At 32.8% G+C, this 23,747-nt stretch overlaps 1 protein-coding gene across 4 annotated transcripts in view; it reads right to left on the reverse strand.

Annotated features, from left to right (window-relative positions):
• The window catches only part of NOVA1 (NOVA alternative splicing regulator 1), a 138,664-nt gene that overhangs the window by 87,071 nt on the left and 27,846 nt on the right, over positions 1-23,747 (reverse strand). For 2 of the 4 annotated variants that reach the window (XM_030948568.1, XM_030948567.1), the window contains one exon: positions 8-92. The exons of 1 other annotated variant lie outside the window; for it this stretch is intronic. Coding sequence is in view for 1 of the 3 variants with exons in the window: in XM_030948564.1 (XP_030804424.1) it covers positions 15,672-15,761 (90 nt within the window). In the remaining 2 variants the exon portion in view is untranslated. Of the gene's footprint in view, positions 1-7; positions 93-15,671; positions 15,762-23,747 lie in introns of those variants that run through there. One more of the 4 variants, XM_030948564.1, reaches the window with a different exon arrangement.

A 23,747-nucleotide genomic window follows, 5' to 3' on the forward strand; every position in this document is an offset into this window, starting at 1 on the left:
TCAGTACCTTTACAGGATGGGAATTACAGCTGCCTGACGCACTCTCCTTCCCAGCAGTATCAGCCAAAGCTCACATTTCCAGTCTGTGATATCTGGTAAAAAATTGAATGGAATGCCATGTCACTGCTCTGCAGATTTCTGAAACTGAAGTATCTGCTTTTTTTTGCCTATGTAATGACTATAAGACGTCATGTGCTGGCTTTTCTTTAACAAGCATATCTGATTTGAACTAGTTCTCTCATTTCTAAAAGAGCCATGGTTTTTAGGACTGTATGGACTAATACTCTTTGCAGCTCATTTTGAAAACTAGTGAATATCAGAAAAACTCTAACGCTGTGTTCAGTTGTTAGAAGAAAAAGTGCCACCTTTGTTTTTAATATTCTTGCTAGAGATAAATGAACACTTCTTTAATGTCCAATGCATTCTTGATTTAGATAAATGCTGCCAAAGGCATCTGATTTTTTTCATCTTAATAATTGTTCATACACTAAAATAAAGTGATATAGAAGATTTATACCAAAGGAAATTAGGAGAAATTAAAACAGAGCTGCCATGGGTGGACTTCAAGGTAAAATTCAATTTCACAATGGAAAATGGTCCTTTAATAGCAGAAGTCCTACAGTATATCTTTGAAAATATAGGAAATAGAAATTAGAACTTTTAGATTTGTACCTATGATCTTGATTCTTATGTACAAATTAAACACTACATATACCCTAAAGAATATTTATAATATAAAGCTCATAGAGCTTTAACTATGTGCTTTGGAACCTTTGATTTGGTTCAAGCACTTTTGATTTTAGTTCACTTTTGTAATATATAGGGACAGAAAAAAATTGTGGTTGTTCAAAATACTTGTAATACAATTTTGCAGAAAAGCAAAATACAGAAATTTTATTGTTTCAAAGTTTTTTGGTTAATGAAAAAAAGCACTGCATACGTATTGATTACTACATGAACACTCAAATCTTTAAAGGGAAAAACTTAAGAGCTATAGTATCACAATAGGAATTTTCTTGTCAGTACTAGTTATGTTCCAACTAGACTTACAAATGAAAGCACAGACTGCATTTTAGAGTCTAAACAAATCCAAATAGCCTGAGGATTAAAAAGCAGCAAATAATATTTTTCAAAAAGTGAATCACAACTACTTAACACATATATTTGTGCATATATTTTAATTCTGTAAATCTTCTTTTCAAATATGCAATCAGTAACTTCATTAGATGCTTCTTCGAATTTCAAAACTTTGCAAGAGATGGAAACTGCTCAGCCATTAAGTTAAAAAAAAAAAAACCAACCAATTAAAAGCAAGACAAATTGAGCTAGTCATGAGACAAGGAAAATATTCAGAAAAATCATAATTTTTATGTCAAGAAAACAGAATTCTGTGATGGTACTTATTTTTTAGCAAAGCCTGTAGGTAAAATGAAAATATACAGATTGCTATATTTACAGGAGTGGATCAAATTCTAAGGCTGGAAATTTCTTCCAGGAGCAACTTTTGGACAAGAAAGATGTTGACAAAAAAAAGACCTCAAAACAGAAAATAACATGCACATTTTCATTTTAGGTATGATGATACATACGTGGTAATTTAGGTTAGGTATGAGTGGATATATAACATATGCATTTAAGGTGCATAGTAACAGCTTGGTATTATGCCCAGTGTCTTCTCTATATTCAGTTTCAAAAAATTGCTAAGATCACAAATTCCATAATTTTCCTCACCCTTTACCTTAGTTCTTCTGTAAACACACTGAAAATAGGTAGTAGTCTAGATTAATGCCAAAATGCTGATATCTAGACTTCTCTAGAAAATTCAGAACACATTCTAAAATGCAGGTGAAGCTGATGAAGGTGGCACACTATCCAGTGTCAAGTATTTCACTAACCGCATGAAATCGATGTACTATATCAGAAATGGTTACTCATTATATAAATAATACAAGTACTTTTAAAAAAACATGAAAATATTTTAATTGGTTTCAGATCCAATTTAATAGAATACTTTGGATTAATTTATTGACAAGAGAGTCAGGAAAGATAGCTGTAAGTGTCTGGGGTTGCACCATTTTTCTAACATTTTTTTTTCAACATTGATGTGGATATAAATTTAAGATGAAAGTATCAAGGAATGCAAATCTTTCCGTGCATGCAAAATGTGCATTTTAACACACATAAGCACTACTGTACTACAGCTACTCCATTTGGCAAAGAGGAATTAAAACATTTGGGTACTCATTTATTTATTCCAAATAGAATTAATGTGATCTAGCAGACAACAGGAAAAATATCTCTCTAGAGAAATTACATCTGTTGCTCCAATGAACAAGCTAGAATGCCATAAAAATAATACATTTATATATTCTATGGTAATAATAAAATTATTTTCAACATCTTCCCTGAAATTTCTCTTCTACACATAGATACAAAAAGAAATTCCTTCTACATGTTGTAAGGTTATATATCCATTCCATCATTTTACAAGAGATTGATGGTCTTGTTTTTTATTAGAATTAATTTTAGGCATTAAAAAATTAAAAGTAATCTATTTCTTTTATCTTATAAAGGTTACATAGAAAAAGATAAATATCATCAAAATTAATATATTACCTAGTAATTTTGGTATATTTTCATATTTCCTACTGTTATACAAAGGAGTGAATGTACTTTTGTTGACTATGTACACTGTATTTATAATATACTTTCACAGTATGAAATAATACATCATAATATATCACAGTGCACATCAAATGTAAAAATATTTAAAAGAGGTGATTTGATTCAATTTTTATATACTAAGCATGGTCTTGCAGAAATGAACATTTCTCTATTTTTTTAACTGGCATTGAACACTTTGAAATAGAGGGCTGCTCACCTCTTTGGAAATATTTATCTGAAATAGAGAGAAAAATCTGAGGAGTAGAAGAGATATATAGGCTATACTTCCTTTTATTATTTCACTACTTATTTTTTTATTTTAAGAAAGAATTCAGGGTTGTTTGTACTCTAGTATATGGTATTTCAGTGTAAAGGGGAGCAACAGGTTTTTAAACATTAAAAAAAAGATTTTTAACAAAAAAACCCAACAGCAATCCATCCTAAATGTTAGGCCACCTTTACAGATGCACACTTAAAGAAGTCCTGCCTCTAGGAAGGGTCAATATCTCTACTGAGGATTTAAACAATGTGGGCTTCTTTGTTTAATTCTAAAATTCACTCTAAGAATCTGGTCCACCTAGAAAAATTAACATCAGACAGGGGACGTGAACATGCACTGTTCATTCCTTAAGAACATGCACTGAACATGAAGAACAGAAGGAAGAATCAGAACAAGAATTGGAAGAAAGCAGCACGATGCTGTGTGTAACTGCTATTTTGTTAGAAGAGTGTTAAATGATCATTCTCAAAATCATAATCCTAGGTTAAGTAACCTATCAAAACACAACTGACAGTCTATACTTTGGTATTCCTGAAGTCATATTTTATTTGAATTCCTTAGCACCAACATTGCATTAATGACTTCACATCCAAAGCATTCTTCCTGAGGGTGAGCTTGTTTAACTGAAATTAAGTAAATCATAGAATGTGAATATTCACAGCCATGCAGTTCAAGTGCATTCACCTAATTTTTAAAAGGAAATACAGTCCAAGAAATAACAAGAAAAAACAAGTGTATTTCAAGCATTTTCTACTCATGCTCATTTTTTCCTATGTTTGGTTTGTACATCAGTAATAAAGAAGAGTTGTGCACTATTTCCTGTTTCTCAATTAATAAAACTGAAACAGAAGACAACAAGTGATAGAAGACAAGGCCTGCATACATTATAAATTATTCAGTCTGACAGCTCTTACATATGTGAATAGAAAAAAGAGAGAAAAGCTATTGTAAAGTTATTTGCAGCACTTAATTTCTCCACAACCAAAATGTAACTGAATACAAAATGCTTCACTTCGTGAATAGCCAAAGAAAATTACAACAATGCAAGTGTAAGCACATTCAAAATCTTGCACAAAAATTCCTACTTTTATATATATAAACACACACATATGTGTGCAATTTCATATGCTCTTGGAAAGGCAGTACAGTAAACCTTTTAAAGTAAATTGTATTACACAATTAACTTTCATTACAAAACTAAATAATCTGTATTGTACAAATAAGTAAAACGAAATTAGAAAATTTAGTTATCTTTAGCCAAAAGCAGAAACTTGCACAGTAGAAGGGAGTCTTCAAACACCTGCTGTGTTTTGAAAGCAAAAAGTTACATGAAAAGCAACAAAACAACTAACCTATTCTTCCAGAATCCAAGATGCATTACCAGCATACTTATTTGCAATCCACCTTTGAAAAATAGCCTATGACTTGGCAATAATTTATTTAAAAGGCAGTTTTATTTTACCAGCCCATATAAAAAGGGATCCTAATTAAGACGAGGCACAATACAGAATAGATTTATAATAGCATTGCAAAAATGTGTTTTTAAATATATATTCATAGCAATTTTCCTTTTACTATTACACTGCCTGTCAGTTTTCTGTATTGAGTTGGAAATACTGGTGATTGTATATTTTTGCATTTTTAATCACTAGACTATATATCGAAAATCTGGGAGAAAGCAAACACTAACACCCTTATTCTCCACCACAAAAAATACATTCTAAATACTGGCAAATGAGACATTCAGTTGGAGCCTGAAACTAAAACAAAAGTTGCTTTTTTGTTCTACTACAACATGCTAGTCATGTAACAGTTGCTTTTCACAATAAGAAGAGATTATATTTCAGTTTAGAAAACTATTCTAATAACAAAATCAAGACCCAATGTGCATCCGTAATGTAGCTATCATATGCTTACACAAGAGACAACTTTGCAATATTTAATACCTCTATTCATTGTTAGACCACAAAGCTTTCATCTCCTGCTTTGGCACACAGCAAGACTACACTCAGTAATATATTTCAGAAAGAGAAAGTATATTCAAGTATTCACAGTGCAGAACAAAGTCAGAGAATAAACCTGAGTCCAACTGAAGCAGATGCAACTATAAAGTAAATAGAGAAGTTGCCCACTATAAAGTAGAGTTGTTGCCTAGCCCCAAATGCAGTCTCAGATACAAATTGTCAGAGTGGTAAGAGTAAGACCTTTAAAACCTCATAAGGAAATCCTTGTGTAAGTCAGGGCTCCATGACACAGTCCTCCTCTGCTGCACCAACAACACTGTCTGTCAAAGTACATGTGAAATACTTCATCCCTATTAAATTCACAACTAAGATTAAAAGACATCTATAAAAATGTAGCAAATCAGAGCTAGAACTCCACCCTAAACAGCATATCACTACATATGACAACAGGGTTTAGGAAATGAATAAGCTTTAAGAAGTACAAACACATGGCTATATAAAAACATTGCTGTATAATGTAAGGATTCATTTGTTGGTTTTGTTGTTCTGGGGTTTTTCTGGTTGTTGTTTTCTTTGGTTTGATTTGGTTTCTAGTGATAGTTAGTGGCTATGTATATACTATTAAAAACATAAGAAACTGTCTGCAATTCACATTACACTAACCCTGGAAGACATACTCCTTTTTGGATGCTGTGGAGAGCCTCTTATTTAGTTAGCTTTGACTGGAGGCTGCTGTTTAAGTGGCATGATAAGCAGAAGACTATTTGACTTTCTTGTCTGAAGTTGCAAAGACATCCAACTCAGATACCTGAAAAATACGTATCTTCAAGTGTGGCAGCTTACACTCAATTTAGCTTACTGGTAGAGAATTTTAAAGAATTTTAAGGAATTTTTAAAAATTGGCTTGATCAAAAGCTGAATATATGGGCTTTTCATAAAGTTGATAAGCATTTAGACAGCTTTAACTATCTCAAGTTCAACAGTAGTATAAATAAAAAATTTCTACACAGGAGATGATGCGTGGAATATGACAGAAATATGGCAAGCTAAAAAACATTTTTATTACACTCCAAAAATCTAATTTGTAAGAAAGTATAGTAACACAGCAAAGCGTGCAAAATAAATTTATTACTGCTTGTAAATTTCTAAAAGGGTAAGAAGCCAAAAATTCAGGTCACCTAGAAAGATTTTATAAACAATATATTTTGATTTTTATATCAATATTTTTGTTTTGATATATTGGTAATTAATTTTGATTTGTTATATCTGGCAAAGGTAATTAAAGACATCATTTTAAAAACCACTCTTTTCTCATCAAATAGGAAGATACCATATTGCTCAGTGTACGTTACCCCACTCAAACGGACTGCTGGATTTTTTTTTCAACATCTTGCAATAAGCAAAATTCACATTAAAAAAATCCAAAACACTTTAAATCAAACCCACTGCACAAGATAATAGAACTAAAAGCCTATAAACATGAAGATACCAGAACTAAACGCATAAAAGCACTGCTAATCTAAAATAAACAGTATGCTGCTCTTTTATGAAATTTAAACTGTGGTGGCTTCAGCTTCTAATGGCTTTATTTTACTTACCATAGTCTACCTTTGATTTTGCTTCTTTTCTTTATTTTGTAACTATACTGTGCATCCATCACAATATAGTTGAAAGCTTTGAGAGTTCTTGATCTATTATTTCTACTAGCCTCAAAAACTAAGCCAAATTCTGTTCACTAAAACTAAGTTCAATAATCTATTACATTGTAAATTTGGATCATCAGTCTATCATTAGTAGATAAAACTGATCATGTTGGAGTTCAAGCTGAAGTAGCTCATGCTTCAAACACTGTGAAGATTTAATTATCACATATTATTAAATGTTATCTAAAATTGTTTCTTGCAACTGAAAACTACTTATATCTTAATTGGTTTATGTGGCATTTAAATAACTTTCCAATTATGATTTGGTACCCATGTACAATATCCAACTGCTTGTTATTGACTTGAACAGTCATGGCAAATCTCAAGTACCAAATCGCCAATTGGTTATTTGAGACTGAATGCTCACACAACCCAGAAGATGCCATTCCTGTCTAGATTCAAGGGCATTGTCAATGTAGAATAGGAAAATTTAGAATACCTTTAACCATTAACAGTACTTGTCAAGAAAAGCATGGAGCTCTTTAGATCTCCAGGTTACAAAGAGTGAGTAATGTCAAAGAATGAATCAGAGATGGGCTGCTAAGTGTATCAGCCAATGATTATACCTAAGATAATTGTCTTTTCACAGAAGTTATTAAAAAAAAATAGAGTCGATCACTAAATACTGTATTACAACCCTCTGAAGGACAACCTTGTCAATATTATTTAATTCCAGAAATAAAAACAAAGCATTTTGAATGAGCCTTTTCTAAGCAGCAATAATTGCTGATTTTGAATGAAAAACAAATGCAGTACCTCAGAAAAAAATATACCTGTAAAACAGATTTTGTTTTGCAACACTGAACTAATTTTTAAGTCAAGAACAAAACTAAAATTTAACTACACAGGATTTTGAAGACACAGATATTGTATTGATTGACATACTCCAGTGTATAAAAGTGCTTATAAAAGTTCCCACAGAAGTGCTTCAAAACAACCTTTTTCAAGTGCTAGAGAGATACCATCAAAAGTGGCCTTTTGTTTAACATAAATTTTTTTTTACACAGCTTGAAATCATGCCAAACCTTCTCTTCCTGCGATATGTAAAATAAGCAACATATAAACACTTTGAAACAGGAAAACATAGTGCAGATGAGCTTTTATCACACCTACTGAGAGTTCAGTAGGAAAAAAATATTCATATGAAATCATATTGGAAACATTTCTTATTTAGACTAAAGACACGCAGAAAGTTTGTCTAATAATTGTTACTATGTGGCTATCCAGTGAACCACATACCCAGAGCTTCACACTGTGAAGTACAAACACTGTCATTCTTCCAAAACAAGAAAACAGAAGAATTTCTTGAGATAACGATGCTTCACTGGAGAAAAGACATCCTCTGTTCTATACAAGGGGTCACCAGTTTTAACAAATCAAACACAAACTTTGTGCAAGTGACGCATACACAGACACCCTAGTTAAAGGACAAGAACATTTGCAAGTGGGAAGACTTAAAAACAAATATAAAATTCTCAAAGCTCCTGCTTGCACCTCTGAAGTCACACCACACACTAACACAGAGCATTTCACACACTTAAACCCATCGTACTTGTTACTGCAATTTACTAAATCTAGGTACCAATAGATTGTTTTCACTAGGCAATGCAGAAGCCTAGCTTTTAACAAATGCAAGTAGCTACAGGCATTTATCCTGATGACACAGCTCTCCAACCTGACTTTACACCATATAAAGAGCCAAACTGAAGGCCACTGCCCTGGTACCCAACCCTTTTGAAATGGTTTTAAGCTGCACATCTCTCTAGTAGTACCTTTCTCCCTGCAAGTGTCAAGCATTCGACCAAGTGTGGCAGACAAAATAAAGCCTCCTGAAAAAATTCCCACACAATTCACTCTTCCTAACAACACATCACAGACTCAAAACTAAAATAAACCAGACTTGACTTGGATAGACATATTTGGATTAAAAGAAGTGCAGCAAAGCTTAGTTTTGTTTGCTTGTTTGGGTTTTTTCCCTTTCAGGAGTTAAGCAAGTGTTCCACAATAACTCAACAGAGAAGAGCTGTAAGTCCTGAAAGCAGTTAAGATAGTAACAAACAAAAAGCCAATGGTACAAGTCTCAATATTTTAGTATTTCAAAACCTAAGATAGTTTATTTTAAAACAAATAATCCTACACTACTTCCTTAGTTACTCCTGAAGCAGAAGGTATTTAGGCTACTTTTGATAGCCTCAAGTAATAATTTCAATCTTGTTTTTATATGGTATTAAATGACTGCAGCAAGATCCAAGACAACAGTAACAACTACTGAGTAAAAAGTATTCTAGATAGTACAAGAGAACTTACAGAGAAGGGATAAGCACAAGTTTCATGGTTTATCCCAGATAAACCTAGATAGAATTTTAAAATTAAGAGACAGGAATTCTATTTATTTATTTATCAGACTACCCCTTCCATGTTATATTAAAACAAGCTTGTTCCAACTCACATCTTCATTTCTTTAAATATCGCAGCCAGTCAGTGAAGTAATTTAGCTCAAAATATGTGGTGATATAAACATCTAAATCAAATATTTTCCCTGAAACGCCAAAGGTGGAAAGTTAAGATGGAGTTATATACCTAGATAAAAATGCTAACATTCAATTTTTCAGGTAATTTTCCAAAAATGAGATATAATGAACTTATTATTTAGGCCTTTAGTATTAAAATACATTTTAACATGGCTTTACTGCACTAGCTAATCACAGGGCTTCCAAACAGAGACCATTAACATATTGCTATCAAATCAAAATTATTTCTCAGAACTAATCACTGGCCAAGGCAAAGTGAAGTATACCTTCAACATACCAAAGATTTAATAGACAAAAGCACAATGAGTCAGCCAAAGAAGGCAAGACCTGTTACAACCCCTCTGACCACTCCAGAATCTACACAAAAAATACAGATTGCTTCAGAAGGACAGACAAGCAAAGGGGCAGTGTGTGGGGAGGAAATGGAAAAGAGAGTTACTCTACAAAATCACCAGTACTATATCTTCCTCTTCCTGCAGAGGTATTAGAAATTATCTTGCACAGGTCCTCTATATCTGTCCTGATCTACCAAGTAGCAGTTCTACTACCTTGGCTATAGGAAGATTTCATCACTGCCTTTATGCTTTGATTTTCTACATTTTCCTTCATCCATCTAACAAAACAGTAGCATTTAATCAACAATAGGATAATAATAAAATATTAATATTGCTAGAACAATTTTTGCATTTAATTCTCTGCCTCTAAAGGAAACAAATTATTTTCCTGTTTTAAGCTGTGTAATAGCTTCTGAAAGTCTCCAGTGGGATTCAATAGCAAGTTTCTTCAAATAGCTTTGCACCTATAGTCCATTTAATTTATAAATAAGCATACAGCACCTTCCCCTGAGGATCAAAACTTTTAACCTAACTTTTGAAGTGATCTGATACTATGCAGACAGTAAGAGGGCTTTAGACCATTTAATTGCTAGACTGGTTTGGATACAATATATTCTGCAGAATACTGTTCAGACTATGTACATGATATATATGATATACATGATTTAACTAAAAAATTACTTTTAATATAATGACTTCTCCTGCATCATCTCATTTTTGTAAATTAATTTTCAGAATGGATACCTGATGCAATAATTGTGTCCTCATTGCCAAGTAAAATTATCAATTATCTTGAACGTATGAACCAATAATAACATCCTAGGTTTTGTAATTACTGAAGACTTTTTTAGAGATGTATCTACAGAGTATTACAAGCCATCTGTTGGGGATGAAAATTACACATGAACAAAAGCACTAACCTGTGCTTTTGTACATACTAAATATGCATATTTTAACCAAAAACATAAAGAAAATGTGCAAGAAAACTTCATCTGATAATTTAAAGATTCATGATCCTTCTACGTATGTGGATCATTTAAAAATGGGAAAAGAGGTAAAACAAAGTTTTTTGCTCATATTCAAAAATTAAAAATACGTGCAACTGATGCACATTCAATAGCAAATCAAAACTCTCAGTGCCTGAAGTGCTATGGAGTTTAACTCCTTAAAAGCATCTTATAAATTATTCTCTAATCTTGGGATTTGATGAATAGTTTCCAGAAAAGAATTAAAAATTTGGCAGTGTAAGAAGTCAGGGTAGCCAGTTCGTTCATGGTCCCAGAAAACATAGAAGAAGTTGGCAGGATCACCTCAGCTCCACTGTGCTCCTAAAAAATATAAAATAGCAGTGTCCACTGGATCATCGGGTCCTTAGCACTCTAGCACTACTTACGGAAAAGATTTTGTTGACAACCATTATGGTGCTTTAAAATATGGAGTAGGACAAATTTGTCAGTAGGCATGACCTCTCCGTTTTATGTTTGGTTCCCTAAATACCTATTAATTATAGGTAAAAAGTGCTTTCCATGGTGACAAACAAATTAGGATCTTACCTCTGGGCATTATAACTTATACAGAAATATTAAAAAAAAAATAAATGTATTTTAAATTTTAAGAAATATGTGGATTCACCTATTTTTTTCAATTTTAATCTAATGAAATTACATTTTAATTGTTAATCTTACATATATACTAGCAACACCTAACTGGAACTAAGGTTAGGAGCCTTCAACAGGCTCATAAAACCTCCCCCATCACAATGCACTCAGTAGTGTATGTCCCTAGATGGTGGCAAATACCAACTTAATAAAAAAAGCAAAGTACTGGCACCTCATTACTAGTATCTCTATGTGTTAAGTAACCAGGACTTCAAAACATCCATGGTAAACTGTCAGTGGAATTTGGAGATGACACCTGTAGGAAGTCCTACTGGACATGCTGCCTTACACCTGGAATCTCAGCTGGAACTTATCAGTGTTATACAAGTCAAAGATTTCATCAGTAAAATTTGGCTTAGAAAGGAGGCTCGGTAATAAAAATATTAAATCAAATAAAAATACAAGTGAATAATTCTAAACAGCAAAGTCAGAATATTTATCATTCTGTTCCTGCTCAGCTACTGTCATCAAAGCAACAAAAGTGCTTCTGTACGCAGAAGTAAAAAGATTCAATAAACTTGTTATGTAACAGCAGTTTGCTCAGGAAGTCCATCAATATTTCATCTACTCAAAACTGGCCAAATTTTGTTGTGTCATAAAATGAATTTACTTAAGCTTGGACAGATTTTTAAACTAGTATTTAAAATCCATAAAGTTTATAAAAATAGATATATATTTTGCTATGCAACATAGTAATTGCTATATTAACAGCTCCTATTAAAAGCAAAAAAGTACAGGAAAAAAGTTAAAGGAAATACTGCCCTACTCAATAAAACATATATATAATGTTATATCAAGTACAAGTACAAAATTAAAACATTTAAAACAATTTAAAAGGCCCTCGGTGTTGTCCCTGAACAATAGTAAAAAGCAGGTAAATGTGATAATCCAACCTTTTCCAAGTTCAACAACAGAGATACTAAAATGCCACGAATTTTTCAACATGCCAAGTGAGTTCCAGAACAGGCATATTATTTTTTTCATTTCCTTTTCCAGTACCTGTCAGAACATAAATTAGAGGCTACATAACTTAGTCACAATACACTGTGCAACTTTTTTTATCAACTAAAACCTGGTGTATTAGCAGAAAAAAGGGTACACTGCATGGAAGAGCTTCTAAAATGTGCGAAAATCTTTGAACTTTGAAAGGAAAAAAAGCACAACTCCTAAGTCCTCAACAAAACAGAAGAAATTGCTAATCATAAAACAAAAAGATTTAAGAATGAGATGATCATCCATTTTAATTGTACTTGGTATGTAAAGCAATTGAGTTTGATTTTTCAACTTCCACAGGCATCAAACAGCATAAAATCTTCACCCCTTACTACACGAATAACTAACATGTCAAAAGAATAACTGTTCTACCCTATAAAATAATCAGGGCAGTTTAATAGCTTGAGTGGTGCTAAAGTAGGTACAAAACTCTAAGAATGCTCTTCTGCAATAACTTCTCAGGAAAAAAAAATGCAACCAACATTCCAACTGAGCAAATAGTGAGTTTTAAATCAATGACAGAGAACTTTACAACATGGAGATTAATTATTAGATTTCCAAAGTTACTCGGCCTTTACTTTAAACAACTGATGGATAACTAGCTGAAACCTGACTGAATAACCCTCCCAGACTATTTTCAGCAACTATTAAAGGGCTCCAGGTTGCTCCTCTTCTTGGACCCAAGTATCGCAGTCCTGGCAAACTGGGTCTAGGTGGCTCCTCTGGAACAGGGTGGGATCAGACAAGATGACCTTCACAGGTCCCTTCCAACCTCAATTACTCTGTGAAGTAAAAACTTCTTGACTTTGTGTTACACTGACCTGCCATACATATATGTAAAACAACTGAGGGTGGGAGATGACTTATCAATACAACCTTTATATGGCACCATTACTCACAACATTTTTTATAATTGGTGTATTGAGGGCTAATAATCAAGGAAAAATACCACATATCTCCAAGACATTCCCTATATCTGTGAAATAGTCTAAAAACTCTGCTCTCATCAACATATGAATGCAGAAATCCAATGGAAAAAAACTGCCAGTAGGATAGCTTGTCTGCGACAGAAAAAAAATGAAAATGTTTTGTTATCATGCTAGAAAATTATCCAGTGATTGACTACCATAAATGTTTTTGGGAAAAAAAAAACCAAACCAAACAGAAAACAAACAAACAAAAAAAACCCAACACAAAAAAAAAACTTTTAAAAGAACACCAAAAAAAACACCAAACCTCAACCTTTCCACTAAAAATACAAATTCTTCTAGGATAATTCCTTACATTTTCATTATAATTTAGGGCTCATTGTGCCTAAAATCAAATTACTGTATAGTAGATACAAGCCTTCTCTTCTCCAGCATTCATGGCAATGCAAGGAGGGAGGCCAAGATATATAAGAGATTATCTTAAGTGTTTTACTACATTACATAAAGGTGATTAAATTCACCACAGTTCTAAACATGAAAAGACAAATACATATAGACCAAATAAAAATGAGAAAGTTAAGGCTGATAACTTTGAATAGATTTTCAGGATTTTTATACACTGTTTGATTGTGCTAAGACTTATTAATAGGTATATAGAAGGTTTTTTGTTAAATAATTTTAAAACTGAAACATAAAAGTACTTGAAAAAAAAATGAAGCAACATTCTGACTTTTGGCCACCCAGAAAAGAGCTGTTTTCCCATTCTAGCTCATTCTAAAAAGTATAACCTAAGAGAAAACAAACGAGATAAAATTATTTAGCGTCAGTGCCATTTCTAACCTGAAAATCAAGCATGCTGCTAACGGTTCAAATCTAGCACACAGGCTGTGCCAGATATAAATCTAGCTGCGTAACCAGCTACACTTGCTTTTAACACGTACAGGCGGCATTTCCAGTTGCTAGGATATTATGTAGTATATTAAGTTACATGTAAACATCCTCACAGAGTTGATATACAGAGCTTATCATAACATTCAGGGAGAGTAAAAGCTCTGAACATACCACTATGTTCAGAAAATAATTCTGTGTAAGGGTTTGATTTATTCAATATCCACTTTTAGAAACTCCAAACGTGAAAGAAAAAAAAAACCCTAACAAACAAACCACCAAACCAAACAACAAAACCAATCTGTGTTTAAAGTAAAGCATTAGATAAGAGAGCCTCCTATTTAGGTAGAGTGTGATTTTCCTTTTACTTCCCCTCTGTTGATGACTGTCCTTTGTATGACTTTTCCCTGAAGATGTAACACAGATACAAGTCTGTCACCACAATTAAATCAAACTGATCACCTGACTTTCTACTGAAGACCAGTACAGATTATTTTCAATTCATCTTATCCATTTCTGAAAACACATAGTTTTTCAGAGTAATATCTAAGTTTCCTTACATAGAGAAGATATATTTGGACTCCCCTCATACACAAGACCTAAACCCTATGAGATTATTACTTCATTTTTTAATTTTAGGCGTTTAGAATTATGAGATTAAATCTTATTTTACCACCTCCTCAATTGACCAAGACTCCTAAATGATGTTCTAATTACCTGAATCAGAACTGTATGTGTTTCTCTATAACCTGTACTAGAAACAGCAAGAAGGCTCTGAAAATTTCCATGAAGCAGCAGTGAGACTGGCTGATTATTCAGCCTCAATCCACTTATTTTGCTTAAACTCTACAAATGGAAGCAGCATATCCAGAGAAACCTGAGACACTCAGTGATGTGCTTGAGCTCCTAAACCAACCATCTATCTAGGCATATCTCAGTTTCACTTAAGGCTTGGACCAGATGCTCACTCTAATTAATCCATTTTCCACCCTCATGGAACAAATTCCCTCAAAGGCCAAATGGGACTATGACCAATGCAATCAGGTTTCCCAATGCACATAATCAAGTAATCAAAACCCCAGAATGTTTTCTGAGTTGTACATTTTACACAAAGCTGTATCACTCACACGCAAACATACTCCACTATAATATAAAGTCCAAAAAGCAGGATAGTACATATCAATTTGCTTAAATCCCGGTCACTAAGAGTTAAGAATACTTTCTAGTAATTGATGAATACCATTTCACCTTTCTGAAGCAAGTGTCTAGCCAATACACTACAACAGTAAAGCTGAAGAATTATTATGTTCTCAGACATTAATCAGCATCTACACAACCTCTTAATTTGATAGCTGCACTTAACCTTATCAATATATGAAAGTAGCAACATATATGAAAGTAGCAAATATAATCTACATTAGATTACATTTGTTCACAAACTGAATTTTTATTTTACTTTTACCTGGATTTACACCACAGTGTAAAAAAAAACAAACCTGAAACATAAAACTACATAAAAACACAAACATGTGAGTCCTCATTGCTCAGTGTGAATATAACCTCCTGAAACAGTTACAGTCCAGTAATTAAGTTGACTAAATATGTAGCTTTCTTGAACTTTATAAGAAAAGACAGGACATGTCTACCACAGGGTGACAACAAATCCATGCATGGATTCTATATTTAGAAGACCACATCTCAATTATTCAAGGGGTAAGCAACTTACCTGTGTGATGTAATGGCAGAGTATGAAGAGTGTTTAAAATGTTACTAAAAAGCTGGTTTTCAAGTGAGAGGAAGAGAAATAACAGCTTACCTGAAAAGTGAAAAATATACAAATGCAGGTAGAGTCAAAGGAAATAACCCTTGCCCAAGTCTAGCAGAAAAGGAAAAAACAACCCAGAAACCAACCCCACATACTTAGCTGCTTTTATATGCCCACTTCTATACGGATTTCTTATTGAACATTATTCAGTAATTTCAGCTGAAAACTAAATTATATTGGACTAGAAACTTCATAAAATTCAGAAAAATGTGCTTTAGTATGGCTATAGCCATTGAAGGAAAGCAATTATTGTTGATACTAATATGTACTGTGTTGATAGTCACTTAAATTTTGATCAAATATCCATTCTAATTACATTAACACCATTACACTGCATTCACACATTAAAAACCCAGTTTGATTCACATGCAGTCACATGAAAAAGAATATCCAAAAGCAAGTATAATATCTTTTTTATTTTATTACAGAAAAAAATGCAATTTTACACTAAAGATATTTACCTTTCTTTAATGGATCGTTTTTCAAAAAACATTGTGACATAATAATAAATGTATCTTTATTGTAGTAATTCTTTAAATGAAGGCCAAGACAAATCATCTGTTCAGTTGTTATTCCAACTCCAACACTCATTCATACAAGTTCATGAACCATACAATACTTCCTTTGTTCTATACATCTATATAATTCTTTGTGAATACATTGTATTATCACCTAATTTAAAAATAAGAAGACTCTCTAACACATTTAACCAGTGGCAGTATGATACAAATTGCCATAGCTTTACACCTTCACATACTTATTTATGTTGAACTCTTGACTAGCCCATGAAGAACAGTCATACAAATTATAAACAAATTAAAAGATAAAGGAATCCAAAAGAAATTTTAAAAGTTAGCTGACATTTACTCTAAGGAGAGTTTCTGATAAGGAAGTGAAAAGATATCTAGTTCTAAGGAAAATTTACTTTATCAAGCCTTACCACTTTTGGTTCAAACAGGCAAGAGTTACAGTCCTAAAGCATCAAATACAACATAATGGTCTTACAACTGACTTGAACACTGTAATATCCAGTACAAGTGTCAACACAATAAAGAAAAAAGCTACTACTGTTTTCCCCAACATGTATATCAGTCACTAATCCAAAAAAAAAAACTACCAAGGTATTTGTCTTGCCTACCTCCTATTTTTCAGTGAAATAAAACAATTACGAAGAAAATTTCAATATTCTGTCTGCAGAACCGCTTCTCTATCAATAAGGCATAAAAGATCCGGATGGTTTGTTTTTTTTTTGTTCTACCTCTTAAAAACACTGTCAGACTTAAGACATAGTAGTGGGAAGAAAACCCCAAAACATTTCCACAGAACAAGAGCTTTGATTTTAGGTACTCAAATCAAGGCAGATGGTTAGCCAGGAGCTTATAGAATGTTAGAGGAGGGCTCTCAAAGTTATTACCATCACCATCAGCACTAAGAAGGAACAATCTTTAGGGTATAAATATTGTGCAAGCCACTTTTTTTGCAGGGATATGGATCAGGGCATGAAAAGTTTCTAAAATAATCTAAAAATCAAAAACATGATTCCTTAGTTCATAAAAAAAAAAACAGATTTCTTTAGCCCTATATGCTATTTTCTGACCCACTACTCCTCGGGATTAAGTTTACTAGCAATCCATTTTCTGATAGAACATCTTGCCTGATTTGTTACAAAGTTGAAAGTTATGGACTGCCTAAGAAAGTAAATTGCAAAAATGTTTCTCTTTAAAAACCCATTTATTTTATTCTTCCTACTGAAACAGAGCAGGCAAGAGGGGAAGTAACAGTCCAAGTATGTTCAAGGGTGACGAGGCAGAAGTGGGGGAAAGAAAAAAGGAAAGACCCTGTTCCTTAAGTGTCTGATTTGACTTCTTAAGACCTATTTTACATAAGTATTTAGCGTTCATCATTTAAAACTGTTAATGAAAGCTATGGTTTGAATATATTTTCTGTTACATGACACTAAATACAAAATACTTTAAAAAATGGTTTTGCAAATAACACAGACATCACACTGAAAATTAACAGATAGTTTTGATGTGAATCCCTCTGTGCCTAATTTTTCCATCTATTAAAAGATAATATTAATGCTTCAACCCTACCGAGTGATTCAAATAGTGTTTGTAGCTCCGTGAGGACCAACAGGAGACTAATAATCCTGTTTTCAAGCACAAAAATGGCATGCAGTAACATGAAGTCAGTAATTCATGCAGCTGCTTGCTTACAAATGATGAAACAGTATACATTGACTAGGTGATCATCAGATGACCAAAGATCATTCTTTATGTGAAGATGCTGGAATCCTGTGTTTATAGCAGTACATGTTCATCCATTCAATGCATTTTTCATTATGAAAATGTATGAAGGCAGTAGTGTTGAAATGTCCTAATTTCAAAGTTCTGTTTATGCAGTTTTTCTAGACACTTATATTATGTTCTCTTTTTATCTTTCTTTAAGACAGAAACATATGTAACATTGGTAGAATTCTGTGCGCAGGCATTTATCCAAAAAATATAAATGTGATAAGGTGGGACTCAAGCAATAAAGAACTCACTGCTTTCAATGAACAATGAGAAATTGTGTTGCTTATAAGAAGTGAAAATTTATTTCTACTCTATTTCTAGAAAATAACTTTTTAGAAGTTTCGTTTGCATTTTTAAGCATGAAAATAAATTTTCACTTTCACAGTAAATTCTGAGCTCTGTTCTTTTATTTTTGAATATATCCAGACTACAGTAAATATTCTGGTAATAGTCTTAAAAAATAAAAATTTTCATCAGATTTTCATATGTATCTTCCAGTGAATGTTGTATGCTGCACTAGCTCCTGACAGGATAAAAAAAGAATTACTGACATTAAGTTTGCCTGGTATGCGGCAGATTTCCTTTATGATGACTTAAATAACCTACAAGCAGTACAATGTGTTTTACTTGAGATGTATTTTTTGTCATATAAATTTATCAAAGTATTTAGATTTTGCTAATGTATTCTGATTTTCACAGAGATGCTTTCACATACAACCCATTCAATCCTCCTGCTTGATCCTGCAGGAAAGACATCATGCTAAATTTAGGTTATTACAATCATTTCTATGGTAACAGATGGATGTGAAACACAGGATTATGACTTCACTGCACGACTCTGCAGAAAGAAGTCGCATGGTGGAGGAAGAAAGATCATATTCAAAATATCTGCAGCTGTAGCAGGGAAGCACACACAATCACTGAGAAATGGGACTGTCCTTTTTTTCAGAAATATATGATTTTCTTTTCAATATCGCAATAGCTAAATCTTCCTCTAACAAATGCCTTCATCGTTGACATTCTCCATAAGCATTTTCTTTAAACCAGCATCTCTACTCTGGCATAATTAAGAGAAAAGAATGCTTAAAAATATAGGTTACATGAAATATTATAAATAGATTAGAATCTATTTAGAACCTCTAGAGGTTAAAATACAGAAAAATTAAAAATATGAAATTCTAATAGAAATGCATTCCATATAAATAGAAAGGCTAAAAGGGAGAATATATTTCAGCTAACATAAACCACGAGAAGCAGGGGGTTTTAATTTTTTTCTTGTTTTCTGCAGATTATATTCTATGATGTATACAATGGCTACATGCTAGACATGCACATCAAATGAAATTTAACTAAGGACTAGAGAAATCACTGAATTAATACAGCATGTTATGGCTATTTTCTCTAGGATTTAATCTTAAAATCCAAACAAGTTAGTTTATAGACACCAAAATATGGATGGTTTTGGTGTATATTGTTATAAGCAATATTTACTACAAAAAGTAATCCTCAAGCACAGAGACTAAAAACAGCTACTCATAGAACCTGGCTTAAAAATACTATAGGCCTAAACAAAATTACTTATCAGAAGGTGTCTGAAATATCTTCTATATTTAGTCAGGATCCTTAATGATTCAGCAATGAAAAGCTATTGTAAAAGCAAGAACTATATTTAGCACTTCTGGGTTAGCTGGACACAGATTACCTAAATTCCGAACAAGCATGAACAACCCTATGGCTAATCATGGCTCCTAAGTCAAATACTGATTACTGTGATAACATACTCAAAGCAGGAATTTGGCTATAAAGGTTGTGTTATTTAAAATTAGTAAATGCAATAGATGTTAAAGTGATTTTTATTTCTATCTTGCAGGAATAAGATATTTACAATCAAATAGAAATATAATTTTTCTTCTCTGATTTTAGTTTGCTTGAACGCCCAGATAAAATTTAATCTCAAAAAAATTATTCTTTAATAAACATGAGGATATACATTGAAGTATTTTATCAGCATCAAAAATAATACCACCGGATGCTGAAGCTGAATATGGCTCAAGAAATCTTACTGGCATTTGAGATGCTTAGGAACTACTAAAGTGATGAATAAAGTCAACATTGAAGACTTTGCTTCACTGAAACACTTTAAGGGTTTTTTCTCTCAACTGGCAAACAGCTGAAAATTTTCACAAAACACAGGAGAGCTTAAAAAAAATCAAATATATCTTTAAAAACTCTTCTGGTGGTTGAAATGAGCAAACAGGTCAGAAGGGACCAGAAAGGGCACACCACAGTCTCATAAACCTCATTTGCCTAAGGAAAGTAGGCTTAACAAACAGCAACCAAACCCAAAAAAAACTTACTAAGAGCAGAAGGGAAATGTCTGACACAATTCTCCAAATTAGAAATTCAGGTCTTGGCTACCCCAGTATTCTCATAGGATTCTATGAAAGACTGCAACACTAATAAAATTAGGACAGGAATGACCAAATAAAAACTGATATGGAAAACTTTTTTCTTTTTAATTCAGACCACTAGACCATTTAAAACTTTGTTCTTTTTTTAATTTGCAATTAACCTAAATACATTTTAAATACTCCTTACCCCTATGGGAGGAAAAGTTCTCTTTGTAAAAGATGTTACAGCATAAACCATTCATTTAAGAGCTTAGAAAGAACACAAATCACAATTTTTCCCTTTTAAGAACTTTCTGAAAACTTATATTAAAAAATATCTATATATTAAATGTTTGAAAATATCAAAGTTATTAAAAAGAAACACGTTGTGTGTTTTGGGAGTAGGGCATGAGGTGAGGAGGGAGAAGGTCACTGCTTTCTTACTCACGGGTATACCACATTCCCCTCCAACACCCCCTTTGCTCATTTGCAGAGCAGGATTTTCCTTTATAAATTCTGATAATCCTTGACAAATGATTTGAAGCAAACAGCTCAAGTGAGGATACACACTACAGGTAGTAAACTAGTGGTCTGACAAAATTACTCCTATTTTCCTGGCCATAAAGCTGGGTCAACCATCATGGAAACTGCGATGCAACTCAGAACTGAAACAGCAACATTTGGCCAAATGTTAGTATCTTTAGTATCTGCAACTGTACTACTTCATTAAAAACACATTTAAAATCTAAAAACATCATCTGTTTTCATAAAGAGACTCCAAGTACAATTAATCAACAATGGAATGCAATGATCATAACCAAACTGTGTCAACATTTCCAAATCAAATCCATTCAAACTTGCAATGAATGCTTGTTAGGAAGTTCAAAAAGCCCTTGGAACAAACAACTCACAAAAAGCCATCAGGAAGGGTAACCAGTTGGGTATTTTATTGTAATGAATAAAGGGATCCAGGGGACTTTGCAAGAGTGAACTTGTCATCCACAAGCTTCTCTTCTGGGGTGGCAAATGACCAGGTCTTACAAGACAGTTAAAGACTTGGGCTTATCTGACCCAGGGCTTTGCCATTTTTATATAGCTCTGGCAGTACACAGACCACCCACAATATGGCCACCTATAAGACATTTGACACTCTAAAAAGCATTAAATTATCTGCAAAGAAAAAGTTAAGAAGCTGTTGCTAGTAAAGCACAACTGGTTGGAGCCAAAAGAATTTTATAGGAACAAACTAATGAACAGTGAAATTAAAGGAATATTTAATGTTTGGGGATTTTCCAGTATTTTTTAGAGTGTCTTAATAAGCAAGGAGCTGTCCTTACAAATACATACATGATCTGAAAGGCAGGTCAAGGACACTGCATCGGCACAGGGCCAGGATACAGAAAGTGCTAAAAAGAGCAGACCAGTGGATCTGATGACCAGAGTAAGAGACCTCTGCAATTCAGTATAACAGAATAATCTTCAATGGATGGTTAAGTTTGAATTAGTACACATGCTAAAAGCTATCTACCAAAGCAAAGAATAAACTTCTGTGCAGAGAGATAGGCAAAAATATTTAATATAAAACCAAGTAATAGTTGAAACCTATTCAAATCCCTACCTCTGTGTTTCCTTTTTGGGTGCATCACAACAATCTATCACAGACAAAACACTAAAAATTACTTTTGCAGTTACAAACAAATACTGATTCTAACTGTTGAAATTCTACGAAGAGCTAAAAAGAGTGTTCCAATATGTACCAAAAAGTAATGTTTAGACAGGGTGTATTTTTTTCCCAAGGCATGCATTCTTTTTCCAGTTATCTCCTCATTCCATACACATATATATGTATGTAAGTGTATATATTTATTTTTGGGTTGTTTTTTTTAAATAGCAACTTGCTGTATTGATGATTTAGCATTTAGAGAATTTTTGAGTGTTTCATTTGGTAAACCACGCAATTGTGATGAGAAAAATGTTTCTTGACTCATTAATTATAATAGTGCACAATCATCTAGCTGTCAGCCTAGGAAAACAGAGATGTTTCAACACATTACACTGAAAGTGAAGAAAGGGACCAAGGCAGAGAAAGGATAACAAAATTCTTGGATTTCACTAGAAAAATAAGATGTCATTTAAAAAAAAAACATTATTTCACAGAATATAACTCCAATTACATTACATATAACTCCAATTTACATCCCTGTAAATAATACACTTGAGAAACTAATTTTTTATGCATATTGTTAGATGTAACAATAAACTGAAAGTGGAAATAAGGTATTTCCTGAGCTAGCCTCCTTAAATTTATTACCTTTTTACCTTTCAGTAGTAATGGTTACACAAGAAAAGATCTATGGTGTTTGAGTCAAAAAAAAAAAGTTCTTGAACAGCTAAACCCCACTATTTAACAGATTGGGATTTAAATTACTGAGTATTCAATTTTTTTAAAATAACCACATTTAAACTCCTGAATAAAGTATGCTGGTCAAAACGGCTGTTTTTATTTTAAGGACATAGTAAAACATGAATAGCATTATAGAAGTCATGGAGCTAGAGGGAAGACCAAGAAACCCAAAGCTAAAAGCTTTTCATTTTTGTGGTTCCAAAAGACTGCTATTGAAAATGAACATATCCAGTTAACCAAAAATACAGATATCTTAAAACCACAGGTATTTACAGAAAACACATTTTAAGCCACAAATTAAATGTTATTTCCCTAGGAAACTGTAAATTATAGTTAGTGGTACATTTAAATTTTAAAAGAAAACCAAATGCACGCAAACAAGTCTATCTCTGTGATCTCAGGAAGCCACAACTACCACAACCATTTTTCATCTGTTATTAAAGATAGCCTTCCTAGTATAAGAGATTTGTTTCACACAAAAGCCAGATTTGTTTTGTCACATTACAACAAACAATGTGGGAAAAAACTCAATGTGGCATTTTTCTGCACAAGAGAAAACAAACGAACTAAAAACCCCAACACTTCCAGGGAACCAAAGCATACATTTGTTTTCAATTTAATTTGAAGCATCAGCATAAAAGCTCATAAATTTAGAACTAGTAGGGTTCTTTGCTTTGTGGGAAAAAAAAAGCTACAAAACTCAAGCAACTATTCTCCAAATTTGTAGAATCATCAAGTTTTCTAAAAATCACTTGATCACTTTACTAAAAATTAACAATAATATTCATGGGTTTCATTTATAATTAAGACAGCCTAAAACTCAATATGATTTATAAATAATAGTGCCACTGTCTCCACTTGGTTTTCAGTTTGCCAAAGCACTTGG

Source organism: Camarhynchus parvulus, chromosome 5 (genome assembly GCF_901933205.1).
Source record: "Camarhynchus parvulus chromosome 5, STF_HiC, whole genome shotgun sequence".
Lineage (NCBI taxonomy): Eukaryota > Metazoa > Chordata > Aves > Passeriformes > Thraupidae > Camarhynchus > Camarhynchus parvulus.